Source organism: Myotis myotis, unplaced genomic scaffold (genome assembly GCF_014108235.1).
Source record: "Myotis myotis isolate mMyoMyo1 unplaced genomic scaffold, mMyoMyo1.p scaffold_m19_p_19, whole genome shotgun sequence".
In the NCBI taxonomy this organism is placed as follows: Eukaryota; Metazoa; Chordata; class Mammalia; order Chiroptera; family Vespertilionidae; genus Myotis; species Myotis myotis.
The window spans coordinates 11621484-11636012 of record NW_023416323.1 but is presented as its reverse complement, the minus strand read 5'-3'; the positions used below and the strand labels follow the sequence as shown (position 1 = coordinate 11636012).

General features: G+C 47.4%; 1 protein-coding gene across 1 annotated transcript in view; it reads right to left on the bottom strand.

Moving 5' to 3' along the window:
• ZNF599 (zinc finger protein 599) overlaps window positions 1-6142 on the bottom strand; it is a 45925-nt gene extending 39783 nt beyond the window's left edge. The window contains 2 exon segments of the mRNA XM_036346795.1: window positions 4378-4551; window positions 5213-6142. Coding sequence (XP_036202688.1) covers window positions 4378-4392 — 15 coding nt within the window. The 5' untranslated portion in view covers window positions 4393-4551; window positions 5213-6142.
• Window positions 6143-14529: the final 8387 nt, after the last annotated feature.

The following is a 14529-nucleotide window of genomic DNA, read 5'->3' as shown; positions in this document are numbered from 1 at the left end:
TCCAGGGCAAGCCCGGCCCCGCCTTGCTCCAAAAGCCCCAGGAGCCGGCCCCGCCTTGCCACCTGGGACCTGATGGGGGGGTCGGCAAGGCAGGCTGGACCCAGAAGCCCCAGAAGCCAAAACAGATTATGAGGGTGAATCAAAAACAAAACCCACTTTAAATATAAAGACACATATAGATTAAAAGTAAATGAATTAAGCTGCAGCCTGTTTTGCTCAGTGGATAGAGCATTACCCCTTGGACTGAAGGGTCCCAGGTTCAATTCCAGTCAAGGGCATGTACCTCAGTTGCTGGCTTGATCCCCAGTCCCTATCAAAGCATGTGCAGGAGGCAACCAATCATTGTGTCTCTCCCTTTCCCTTCACTCTCTCTAAAATTCAATGGAAAAATATTTTTGGGTGAAGATTAACAAAAACAAAGTAAATGGATTCAGTAACATTAAAGAGATTATAAGAAAAATATATTCCAAATTTTGTTAGTTGTATAATGTTTAAATTATTAACACCTAAGAAATTGGGTGAAGGGTACATATAATATGCTGTAGTATTTTATAGTTTTTTTTAACATGTATGAGATTATTTCAAATTAAAATATTAAAAAGTTAAAAATTAATAAAATATTAATTGAAATGTATCTGCATTACATGAAAAATCTCCTAATTGCTTCTAGCATAATTTATTAAATTGTGCTAAAATTTACAAGGGTTCAATTAAAAAATATCTTAATTGTAAATGACATAATAGCCAAACCAGTTTGGCTCAGTGGATAGAGCATCGGCCTGCAGACTGAAGGGTCCCAGGTTTGATTCTGGTCAAGGGTATGTACCTTGGTTGCTGGCACATCCCCAGTAGGAGGTGTGCAGGAGGCAGCTGGTCGATGTTTCTCTCTCATTGATGTTTCTAACTCTCTATCCCTCTCTCTCCTTCTCTGTAAAAAAATCAATAAAATATATTAAAAAAATAAATAAATGACATAATAGGAAATATATAATAGTGCAGTTATAAGCACTTATCTGAAAATAAAAATTTAAAGAAGTGAATTTAAAGAAGGGATTAGCCAAAGAAAATATGTGCACAACTCATGGACACAGACAACAGTATGGTGATGGCCAGAGAGAAGTGGGGAGCAAGAGCTGGGTAGAGGGGGCAAAAGGGGGGAGATGGGGACATCCTATCCTATCTAATAAAAGAGAAACATGGTAATTAGCGTACGACCGCTATCCTTCCCATTGGCTAATCAGGGCGATATGCAAATTAACTGCCAGCCAAGATGGCGGCCGGCAGCCAGGCAGCTTGAAACTAACATGAGGCTTGCCTGCTTCAGTGACGGAGGACTCCAACGTTCCCCGCCTGCCACTGCAGGCCTCTGAGCTGCAACTCTAAGCAACTATGTAACAAATATAGAAGCTAAACAAAACCCCAGAAACCTGCTTTAGTCCACCGGACTTCAGCCAGCAGGATCGCAACATTGTAAGCAAAGGCCAGAAACGTACTTTCAGCAGCGGAGGCCTAAGAGCTGGAGCCTCAAAGCTAAAGCTGGCCCAGAATAAAAAAAAAAAAAGAAAGAAAAAAAGGAGCGGTTGGGAGCTTCAGTCACCCCCAGCCTGAAAACAGCCCTCAGCCCAGACTGGCCAGGCATCCCAGTGGGGACCCCCACACTGAAGGGTGTGTGACCAGCTGCAAACAGCCATCATCCCCTCACCCAGGCTGGCCAGGCACCCCAGTGGGGACCCCCACCCTGATCCAGGACACCCTTCAGGGCAAACCAGCCGGCCCCCACCCATTCACCAGGCCTCTACCCTATATACTAAAAGGGTAATATGCCTTCCAGCACCGGGATCAGCGGAGCCATGAGGCCTCCCGGCACCGGGATCAGCGTGACAGGGGGCAGACCCCAAACCCCCTGATCGCCCTGCTCTGTGCGTGACAGGGGGCAGTGCCCCAACTCCCTGAATGGCCCTGCTCTGTGCATGATGGGGTGGCGCCGCAACCTCCCCATCGACCCTGCCTTGAGTGTGACAAGGGACGGTGCCCCAACCCCCCAATCGGCCCTACCCTGAGCGTGACTGAGGGTGGCATCACAACCTCCCGATCGCCCTGCTCTGTGCATGACAGGGGGCGGCGCCCCAACTCCCCAATTGGCCCTGCTCTGAGCCGGACCAGGGACTGCACCTAGGGATTAGGCCTGCCCTCTGCCACCCGGGAGCAGGCCTAAGCCAGCAGGTCGTTATCTCCCGACGGGTCCCAGACTGCGAGAGGGCACAGGCCGGGCTGAAGGACCCCCCTCCCCCCCGAGTGCACAAATTTTTGTGCACCGGGCCTCTAGTATAATAATAATAAAAGGCTAATATGCACATTGACTGAACGGCAGAATGACCGGTTGCTATGATGCGCACTGGCCACCAGGGGGCAGATGCTCAATGCAGGAGCTGCCACCTGGTGGTCGGTGCACTTCCATATGGGGAGTGCCACTCAGCCAGAAGCTGGCTCATGGCTGGCCAGCGCAGTGGTGGTGGCAGGAGCCTCTCCCACCTCCATGGCAGCACTAGAATGTCCAACTAACGGTTTAGACCTGATCCCTTGAGGGCCTAAGCCTTTAGTTGGACATCCCCTGAGGGATCCCTGGCTGCCAGAAGGATGTCTTGACTGCAAGCTTAGGCCTGATCCCCCGGGGAGTGGGCCTAAGTCGACAGGTGGACATCCCCCAAGGGGTCCTGGACTGTGAATGGGCGCAGGGCGGGCTGAGGGACCCCCCCCTCCGAGTGCACAAATTTTTGTGCACCGGGCCTCTAGTCCTATATAATAAAAGGGTAATATGCAAATTGACCCTAACAGCAGAACCTCTGGGAATGACTGGTCACTATGACACACACTGACCACCAGGGGGCAGATGCTCAATGCAGGAGATGCCCCCTGGTGGTCAGTGCACTCCCACAGGGGGAGCTCTCCTCAGCTACAAGCCAGGCTGATGGCTGCCAGCACAGCGGTGGTAGCGGGAACCTCTCCCTCCTCCTCAGCAGCACTAAGGATGTCCGACTGCAGTTTAGGCCTGCTCCCCGCTGGCAAGTGGACATCCCCCAAGGGCTCCCGGGCTGCCAGAGAGATGTCTGACTACCAGCTTAGGCCTGATACCCCAGGGAGTGGGCCTAAATCAGCAGGTGGACATCCCCTGAGGGGTCCCAGACTGGGAGAGGGCACAGGTCGGGTTGAGGGACCCCTCCGAATGCACAAATTTTTGTGCACTGGGCCTCTAGTTATCTTAGTAAAAAAAAAAAAAAAAAAGTTTAAAAATTAACTGAAGGTGGGAGAAAGCAAGGTACAGGATCTTAAGAAGATTAACTATCCCTTGAGGGTAGTTATCCCTCTAAGAGGTCTGGAAAAGAGAATTGAACAATGGACCTTGCTTATTTAAGGCAAAGATAAACCTTTTTACTAAAGAAAGTATATGCCTGGGGTATGACTACCTAATTAGGAATTTATGATCAGATCACCCTGTGAGGTCACTTTTAGTTAGATATATTACAATGCCCCTTTTCATCCACACTGAATATGTAATGGATTTTCTTTTCAAATGTGAATGTCTTAAAAGGTAAACTGATTCACTACTGTGAATCAGGCAAGTCAACTGCACTGACAAGATGGCAACTGCAAAAGGTGAGTTTGGGGGCTTCCCTAGCTCTCAGCCTGATCTATGATCTTCCTTGCACTAGCAGAGAAGCAGCAGTTCCAAACGCGTTTTCTCCACCCGCCTTTCCCTCCAGGCTACCCACCTCCTACTCCACTCATCAGTTATGTGTAAGGCCAGAGCCCAGGAAGGCCCAAGGGCCAGATTCTTCTTGAGATCAGGCCCTAAGATTAACACGGGCACCTCTCAGGCAAATGGGTACAGAATGATGCTCCCTGGGCAGTGCTGGGAGACAGATACACATAACAGAGGTGCACTTTCCAGTTCCCGAAACCAAGAGGGAACAACTGTAAACATTCCCACTTTATACCTGAGATAAGATAGGCCAAGGATAACGAGTGGCTCAGGCAGGTCACACCCTGGAATGGGTGCCACCCAGAATCCACACTGAGGTCTCTGCATTCAGCAGCCTACGTCCCACCCAGCGGGAAGGTCCACGTGAGTCGCGCCTACCGTGGAGAGTCTGAGAAGCTACACTTCTTCCTTCCACGTGGCAAACCGGTGATTGCCAGAAATGAGAATCTCTCCATGTAAACCCCATCCTGGAGTCCACACCATGGGCTGTGCGTGACCCCATGCCGGGATACCCAGACCAAACGGCAGCGAGGGGAAGGCGAGGACTCCTGCATTTAATGCACGTCAGGGCGCCAACAATGAAGGAGTGGGCAGGGACCGGGCCACCCTGCACTTACCTGCGCCAGGTCCATGTGAACTAGCACCAACAAGGAAGTCCGTGTGCGGAGCACAGCCAAGAGAGGCGACGGCAGAGGTGGTCCCGTGGGCTCGCCGAAGCCTCCTCCAGGTCCTGCTAGCGCCGGAGTGGCTGTCCTCTCCTTTCGGTGCTTCTCTGCAACGTACCGAAGAGCCTGGAGAGCAGAGTGCACATACCCCTAGGCTGGAAGAGCCAACTTGCCGGTGGCGCCGGAAGTCCCACCCAACTATCCCGCAGCCCCTTTCAAGGTCCCGAATACCCTGTAGTCGGAGCCTCACCTCGCCCAGACTTCTGGGTAATGTAGTTTCTCTCTTGCTCCAGCCTGGCCCGGGGAGCCCTTCCCAATCTACTGAACCACCACCTGATTGGGTGGGGCGCTGGGAAAAGGTGGCTTGTAGGAAGGGGATGAGGCTTGCATCTTCTTAAAGGGGAAGCACCCAGATTTAGCTGCCACCCATCACAGAAGACACAAGACTTCATATGCCACTATGGGAAGGAAGAAACTTGCCCCTATCCTCAAGTTTGTTTTTTTTTCCTTCTCCTGATCTAATAATCAAATCTATAGAAGATAGACTAACAAAAGAAAATAACCAAATTTAATACATACATACTGTGAACAAAAAATGGTGTATGTAGTAAATCTGATGTCCCAATTAATTAATTATCTGCCTAGATTTAGTGGGACATACGCAGGTGAATAGGGGTCAGCAATAACGGCCTATCCCCTGGTACTTCACTGTCTAACAATTGAGCAGAACCGGAACACATGAACACACAAGACAGAATTAGTATGCAATCACACAAGGTTTACTTACCTATTCCTAGTGGGTCCTAGGCTCCGGCAAAGGCCACCCAGCCAAGCACACCGAAAGACAGACGACGAAGACGGAAACAGGCGGCCGGCGGTTGGTTCAGGCTCGCACAGCAGAGCAGTCAGTCAGAGGCTCGTCTCCCGGATCGAGGTGGAGTCCTCCTCTTATCAGGCAGGAAGGTCCGGCGCTTATATAGCCAGCAGCAAACAACTTGTGTCTTAGCAGTGTGGGCCAGACGGTTACGCTAGGAGCAGGGCCTTTACACTTTAAGGGCTTAGGGCGTTTACATCAAGATAGTGGGGCGTTCACCATGTTTATAACATGTTGGAAGTTACAGACTTGGGGTCTCCACACAGTAAACATTTCACACAATAATCATTTCACGCATTAGAGGGATTTCCTTATGACCATAACATTATAACATTTGATAAGCTCAGTGACTACAGTAACCTCAAAGGGTGATCTGATCATAAATTCCTAACGGGGCAGGTCACAGTGGGTAGTCACACCCCAGGCCTATAACTTCATTAGGTTTGTCTTTGCCTTAAGCAAGCCTGTCCATTTGAAACGCCAGAGTAATTCTCTTTTCCAGTCCTCTTGAAGGGGTAACTACCCTCAACCTCCTGAGAAGTTTCACATTTCAGAAATTGAGTTGATTGTCCCATATGACACTAAATTAGTCTCAGTCTTGAGTATAATCAGGTCAGTTAAACAGTCATGTCTCATTTCAGGAGGCAGACATATAGGTGGGCTCCCAAAGCTAGGCCAATGGCGCAAGCAATCACGTATTTAATAATAGGTAGCTCTATGGCAGCGGCTCTCAACCTGTGGGTCACGATCCCTTTGGCGGTCGAACGACCCTTTCACAGGGGTCGCCTAAGACCATGCTGCATATTGTTGTGCCCAGATTTCATGATTCCCAAGAACCCACAGGGAGCCAGCGAGTCCGATGCAAAAGCAAAGAGTCATTCATTTCAAACCTAGGTTTGGCTCCCCTGCCACACTCACCGATGCAACGGTAAGCTCCAGTGGCCGAGAGAGAGAACTCTGTGTGGAGAGAGGTTTTATAGGGGTTTGGGGTAAGGGGAGGAGAAAGGACTGTGGGCCCTGCTGATTGGCCAGGCGTGAGTACACAGGATGTGGTCATAGTGATGGCGTGCACTTCCCTTGACTATCTTCCGGGAAGAAGCTTGCTGAGCACATGGCCAAGTTAAGATGAAGGGCATAGCCCTTACCCTAGGGCAAGGTGGAGGGCGTACTCCTCGCCCTTTCATTCCCCCCTTGTCTTGGAACTTCCGGCTCAATCATGAGACGGACTGCATTTCTATTCCACCATTGCTAGAGGCCCATACTGGGCACACAGAACTATCAACTGAACTATCCCTATAAGCTTAACAAATGGCCCGGTGGAAGGGAAAGAAACCATTTTAGATTTAACAACTTCTATTGAAACAGGATTTTTCTTCTTAAAATTCCTCCATGGCTATCAAAAAGCCAAATCAAGATTAATTTATCTACTGTCCTGATGTTTGCATACACACAACAAGAATGGTAACTGACTACCTTTGCTGGAATTTCATGGTTGAATCTTAATGTGCCCCGTAGGGCCAGGAAGCCAAGCCATCCAGCTGCCATCAAGCCTGCCTGCAGTATCTGCTGAGTTAGGTGAATCCCTCACCTGTAGCAACTCCACCTGAGCCCACGCTCCAGGCTTTAAGGCCCATCTCAGTAGCCCTCCTACTTGTTGCGGCCCAGAGTGTGTGGGGTTCTTCAGGGATGCAGAGGCATCTTTACTGCTCCCCTTCTACTCTTACCAACCGCCAGTGATGGTAGGGCATCAGCCTGACGCTCCAGCGCCAGCCATCTTCAGGGCTCCCAAGCAGGATACCAGGCTTTCTTTGTGGCATTCTTAGTGGCTTCAAGTCTTTAGAGTTCAGACAGGGCTCTTTAAAACATGATACTCCAAAGTTTTCCGTTAATAAAACCACTATTATGAATCAGTCTCATTGGATCTATGCAAAGAAACGTACTTATTTAGCATTGCCAGATTTTGGAGGAATTACATAAGGAGAAAAACATACTGATCTACTCTAAGATTTTCTGACTTTCCTTGCTAATTCCTTTTCATGGATTTAAAACAAAACAGTAACTGTTGGCATAAAACCTTCTTTCTATGCATAACCATGCCTCAGACCTTCTATTCTAAACAGGCTTTTTCCAGCTTTACTACCCCTGACATGGCATGGTGACTCAGGCCTGCAAGACAGTATTACAGGCTGCCAACTGTTAGCTGTTTCTCAACAGAGACCAAAACCTGATGGGCACCCTTCCCTGCCCAGCTGGGCACCTGCCCTCTTGGCAGCTAGGCACCCTTTACTTTTGGGGGTCACCCCACACAGCTCCCTTCCAGGAGAGCCAACATACATTCAAACCTGCAAAAGAATCAAAGGTTAATATAACATATCAATACAATGAAACATAATATTGGCATCATGGCCGCTTCAGGCAGCCAAATCTTCTGCTACTAAACATGTGATCCTATAAATTGTCCTTGTCTCTTTGGATCCATGTCCATGAAGATGCAGGCATTATTACACAGTATTGTGGGGGCTCCTGGTGACAGGAGTGATCCCAAGTCATGTTACCGGCATCAGGCAGGTCGAGCACGCCGTAGCTTGAGCTTGAGCGGGTTGCGTTGATCTCGATCGATGCTCCATTTGGTGATGAAGTCTTTCCGGATGGACCCAGGTCGCGACGCTGTCTACCTTGAGAGCGGTGGGGGTCGTCAGCACCACAATGTAGGGACCCTTCCAACGTGGCTCTAGGGTCTCCTGGTGGTGCCTTCTGACGTGGACCCAATCTCCTGGTCTGTGCTGATGAGGAGTTGGGGTTGGGCTGGTCTCATAGATGGCGCGGAGGCGCGGCCAAATGTCCTCGTGCGCCCTCTGGAGCCCTCTCAAGGAAAGAGATTGTTAAAGAAAAGCCACCCAGTCCTCGCCAGTCTCCGAGTCAGACAGATTCCTCCTCTCTTGGAGAACTTCAAAGTCCTGATGGCTTCTAGGTAACGCTGTTTATCAGCTACAGCGCTCTGCTTTTTTTTTGGCCTTTCTATCAGTTCCCTTTGTGGCAGAGCAGCAACCAGGCCTCTTTCAAGGGAGTGTGTTAGAAGTGGGTATCAGCCCCTCCTTTGCTAGCAGCAACAGGTACCAAACCCTTGCAGTACATTTGACCAGCTTCATTCCTGCCCACCTTTACAGATTCTAAGGCCCATTGTTTTCCTTTAACCAGCAAGCTAAATGACACTGGCCTGTATTATTTAATTCAGCACAGGCAGGGGGAAGGACCCATGGAATCTCTGCCCTGAGGAACTGTGAGCCCCACCCTTAAATGTCCCAATCAGACTAGAAAAGCCACAAATACCTTTTAAATCTACCCCAGAATTCCAAAATCCCAACCCAGCACTGAATATCACATAGCAAATCAAAGTTCCCAGCAAACAAACAGACAGAGATGTTTACTAGTTAGGTGGGCCGATTCCACCTCTGACAGAGAGCAAGTGCTCTTGGGGCAAGCGTGTGCCTTTTTTTTCCCCACAGACTTCCACACTTACATGAAAATTATATTAAGACCATGATTGCTAATTTAGTATTAAATAAATCTGGGAGGCAGGCACACTTTCTGCCCCATCTGTATTTCCTTAGTAAAACTCCGCCTTAAAACTCCACCCCTGAAATCCCATCCTGCCTCAGTGAGCAGACATTCCTTTTGTGATTGACTAAGTCAGAGGGAGGGGCCTTTACTGTTCCAAGATGGCGGCCCCCAGGGGCACGGCATGCCATGCGGCCAACATGGCGGCTGCCAAGTCAGGCAGCTCAACATTGTGGCGGTCTAAACTGTTCTCTGACAGAAAAGATGATTTCCTCATTCTCACAATAAACAAGGGAAGAGCAAACCAAAACCCCTAAAAGATAGACGGCCAACATTATATTGCAGAACTTTTTAAAATCTTAGGTAGCAAATTAAATACGCTAGCCCAAAACCCTATCCGAAAACGGACGGTGCGCACATTAGTTTTAAGCCAGCTTTTCTCCTAACACGTGCACAGAAGTCCCAGACGCATTTACTTGGGGAGGGGGTGACCTGTTTCCACAGACCCTCACTCAGGCGGCCACCCGACCACCACACAAAGGAGGGGGGAGGGCAATTCCCCTCCCTCCACACTCCCACACTTTCACCAGACATTCATTCAGACTTTAAACAATCCATTCAATTCCTAACAACTTCCCAACTCCTGAGGGAGCTCTAAAGCCTCCCCCAATCTCCTTGAAATGATCAATCACAATACCCAAAGGAGCAGTCTGAGTCCATCCCATAACATCCGTCCAGTACAAACACAGAACACTAAACAGGGCCCGAAAATACAGGCTTCCAAATCCATGGAAGCAACTAGACGTTGGCCTTACGCCAAACCGGCAGGAGCGACCTGCCTCGTCTCAAATCCGCGAGGGGCATATCCATCCCTCGTGAGGGGCATATCCATCCCTCCTGGGGTGAGGGGCATATCCATCCCTCCTGGGGAGCGGAACTTCTTCCAACTCTCCCCTGCCTGTGGTCGTTCACGGCGCGTCCGCCTAGACCCCTCAGGCAATTACAGATTCCAGAAACGAGCTCACACTGAACAGAACATACAACGACACACACATACCGCGGTCAGTCAGACTCTTCGGATCGGGGGTCCCTCGATGGTCTTGGGAATCCCAGACGAGCCCCCAAATGTTGTGCCCAGATTTCATGATTCCCAAGAACCCACAGGGAGCCAGCGAGTCCGATGCAAAAGCAAAGAGTCATTCATTTCAAACCTAGGTTTGGCTCCCCTGCCACACTCACCGATGCAACGGTAAGCTCCAGTGGCCGAGAGAGAGAACTCTGTGTGGAGAGAGGTTTTATAGGGGTTTGGGGTAAGGGGAGGAGAAAGGACTGTGGGCCCTGCTGATTGGCCAGGCGTGAGTACACAGGATGTGGTCATAGTGATGGCGTGCACTTCCCTTGACTATCTTCCGGGAAGAAGCTTGCTGAGCACATGGCCAAGTTAAGATGAAGGGCATAGCCCTTACCCTAGGGCAAGGTGGAGGGCGTACTCCTCGCCCTTTCACATATCAGATATTTACATTATGATTCATAACATTAGCAACATTATAGTTATGAAGTAGCAACGAAAATAATTTTATGGTTGGGTCACAACATGAGGAACTGTATTTAAAGGGCCAGAAGGTTGAGAACCACTGCTCTATGGAAACAAAAGAAAAACAATGGTTAATGACTAAAGCAGACACTCATCCCAGTTTCTAAGTTCTGAAGGCAGGAAGTTAAGATTTCTACATGTCTGTCTCAAAGCATCTTCAGATGGCGTGAAGGCAGGTAGTGACAGTCTGATAGATTCTCCGGTTCTGTAGTTGGAATGCTTCTGGTATTTTTCTGCAACAGGCATGAAAATTGTCTATATGTTGGTGGCAAAATGGCACCAGGTGTTAGACTGGTGGAGTCAGACTGGACCTCAGTTTAGCAACCTCAATACTTGAATTCTGGCTAAGAAAAAATGCAGAACCAACTCACACTATAAGAGAAAGTTTATTTAGAAAGTTACAACTTGTTAACGTAAAGAAACCATTGAAACCTGTAAAGAATTTTTGTCAGTTTATTTGAGCCAAACTGTCAACACATGCCGGGAAGCAGAACCTCAACAAGTTGAGATAATGCTCCGGGGAATGGCGGGGTTACATCTGCATTTATACATTGCAATCAAAGGAGAACGTAGGTGGGTTACATGAAACTCATTGGTGATAGATTAAGGAGGAGGGACACATACTTAGGTGGGTGCAGGAACAATTAACATGATAATGAAGGAATTTGTGGTATCTGTCCTGAGGCCCAGCACATTTGGTTGTGCCCCAGGGGCTCCAGATAAAGGGAAGTCACAAGTTACCCAGACATTTCAAGGGTATGTTATCATAGATGCAGAAAGACAGATAGGCTCAGTTAAGGTAAAGGTTGACCTTGTCAGTGAAAATACTGGCCTAGGACGTAACTGCCCACCATAACTGCTTTTAGTCAACGTTTAATTTCAGACCATCCTTTGTGGTTGCTTTAGGTCTCTGAGTTTGCAAGACTACCATGCAGGCCTCCCCGGAGCTTGTCAGGTCAGCATGTGGCCCCTTTCGTCCACACATCCCCCTTTTGGTCATAAATCAATCCAAAGGATGCATTGATGACCAACCTTTTGGTTGGATAATGGAGTCCCACATTGCTAGGAAGGCTCATTCCTAGGATGTCTCAGTGTCAGCATGTCTTGCTGAACAGGTGGACCACTGGGGATGGGGCAAGACCATAACCTTAGATGGCATTTAAGGTCGAATTATTATTATTTAAAAAAGGGCAGGTAAATGGGGGGCAGTCAGGTCCTATATGTCCTTGTTAAAAAGTAGTCTGGATCATTTCCAATTCTGAGCCACCATGATCCGAGTCTTTCTGCTGTTTGTCAAGTTTTGTTTTTCTGCATCTAGTATAACATTTACATATCAGGAACAAAAGTAACAATACCAAACCAACATTGATTAGGAACAGAAAATGTCTAATACTAGACGAGGAAAAAGTCTGAGGGTAACAAGCATCCCAGCCAACCGAAAAACCCTTTTCATGCATCATCATAAATTTTTTATTAAGCTAATTATATGTTTTCCTCCTTCATCCACTGTCACTTGTACCTTATGATACGTTTGGCCAGATGAATTAAGACTCTCTACTATTTCATTATCTAGAAGCTTTAATTTTTCTTTTGGCCAGTTAGTTTCCATAGAAATGACTTCATGGGGTGGATTAAGTTCAATTTCCCAATACATTGGCTTTTTAGTATCAATATTGTCATAGGTTTTATGAACCTCAGGCAAAGTTATTCTGCCTATAATTTCAGTATTACACCATATTCCAGTATTATTTAATGTAAACTTGGTGATATTACAGTAAAAATCGCTTAGTATAACAGAAGAGTTTTTTAACCCTTTCCAGCAAAAACGTCCCTTTCCCATATACCATATATTGTTATTTGTTGGGGTAGATACAATAGGCCAGGACTGGGTGAATTCAGTATTCCATATGGATTGGGGGCATAACCATTGACCTTTCCGATTTTCACAATCAGACAGTGAGATGGGTTCCCATTGTTTATTATTTTTAAATATGGTCCATCTACTTCCCATTGGAAGTATTCTAGTATTATTGAGGATGGTCCCTATGTCGGCCAGTTGAACTACTGGGAATTAAGCTTAGGAACCAAACGAGACACCTGGGCTTTTAAGACACAACGTCTTAGATCGCATTTCCCATCTAAAATTTTCCAAATTCCTGGGGAACAATATGAGTCCCATAAGTGTCTGGCCTGGGCTTAGGGTATAGGCACGTTCCCATTGTTGGGTTTGTGCATGAGTTATTACAGTCTGTCATGTCTATTCTCCATGCTGCTTCCCACCCTTTACAACTAGACAAATGCCTCAGCACACAACATGAGAGAATTTTCTGGGAGCTAGGTCTGCCTCAGGCGGCTCTGGCCAATAGCGGCTGGTTGGTTTGGATGGCCTTGCCAGCTTCTTCTGGCCTGCTCCTGCACTGCCTGCCTCTTCACTCCTGCTACTAAACCTTACTCTGTCCCTTCTTACACACGCAGAACCGGACCCAAGGCAGCAAGGTTTGAGCAATTTTAAAATTCCTTAACATACATTCTAAGACAGTCAATGTGTGGACGAAAGGGGCCACATGCTGACCTGACAAGCTCCGGGGAGGCCTGCATGGTAGTCTTGCAAACTCAGAGACCTAAAGTAACCACAAATGATGGTCTGAAATTAAACTTTGACTAAAAGCAGTTATGGTGGGCAGTTACGTCCTAGGCCAGTATCTTCACTGACAAGGTCAACCTTTACCTTAACTGAGCCTATCTGTCTTTTTGCATCTATGATAACATACCCTTGAAATGTCTGGGTAGCTTGTGACTTCCCTTTATCTGGAGCCCCTGGGGCACAACCAAATGTGCTGGGCCTCAGGACAGATACCACAAATTCCTTCATTATCATGTTAATTGTTCCTGCACTCACCTACGTACTGTCCATCATTTTATCCCTCCTCCTTAATCTATCACCAATGAGTTTCATGTAACCCACCTATGTTCCTCCTTTGATTGCAATGTATAAATGCAGATGTAACCCCGCCATTCCCCGGAGCATTATCTCAACTTGTTGAGGTTCTGCTTCCCGGCATGTGTTGACAGTTTGGCTCAAATAAACTCACAAAAATTCTTTACAGGTTTCAATGGTTTTTTTATGTTAACATTACTATCCTGCCGACTACGCCAAGTAATGTTGCCCACCATAACTGCTTTTAGTCAAAGTTTAATTTCAGACCATCCTTTGTGGTTACTTTAGGTCTCTGAGTTTGCAAGACTGCCATGCAGGCCTCCCCTGAGCTTGTCAGGTCAGCATGTGTCCCCTTTTGTCCACAAACTTCAAAGAAAATCTCAGAAACAATAATGGAGAACTTTTGTTGGCACAGAGGACAATATTGTGTGGGAAAAATGGATTTTGACAATTCTGAGTAGAAAAATGAGTTAGATTCAGAATGTGAAAATGTTTTAAGAATGCTTTAACCAATTGACTTTGCTTGTTTTCCCTTTTAGAAGAGTGAAATGTGGGTTTAAAAGGTTTTCTTTTGAAGTAAAACAGTTCTTTCAGTGGTTAAAAATAAAAATTCTAAGTTATAAAATACACAAAAAAAGTCACAGAGGTAGAAGAAGTGAGCCCTAGAAGAAATGGGCTCAAAAAACAAAGTATAGAGGCAAAAGAAGGGCCCTTAAAGCTTAGGAGAAAGAGAGAATTAAGGAAGACACGCCTGGGGCAAGGGTGTGGGGAAAAGCATGATTGGTCTGGGAGAAGAGAGCACCACACTTCATCCTCCATCCTGAGGCTTTTATCTGGAGGCCTCAGGGGAGGATCTCAATAGAATATTCACTAGCTTTACAGGTGTGTCTCCTTGAGGTCAGTCTCCATTGATTGGTTGGCACCATGCAGCTGGTCCTGCTGTCAGCCCTGGCATCACTCCATCTGGTTTCACTGCTTTTTTGAACTTGGAGCCTAGATGTCATCTCCAGGGGTAGATACTTAAGGAAGTGGTTGCTAGGTACCCAGGGTATATGGTAAATGGATACGTGGGCCTCTTCCCTTCCCGTGCTTCAACTACCCCTCTCACCCTGTGGGAAATACAGTTGAAATCTATAAGTA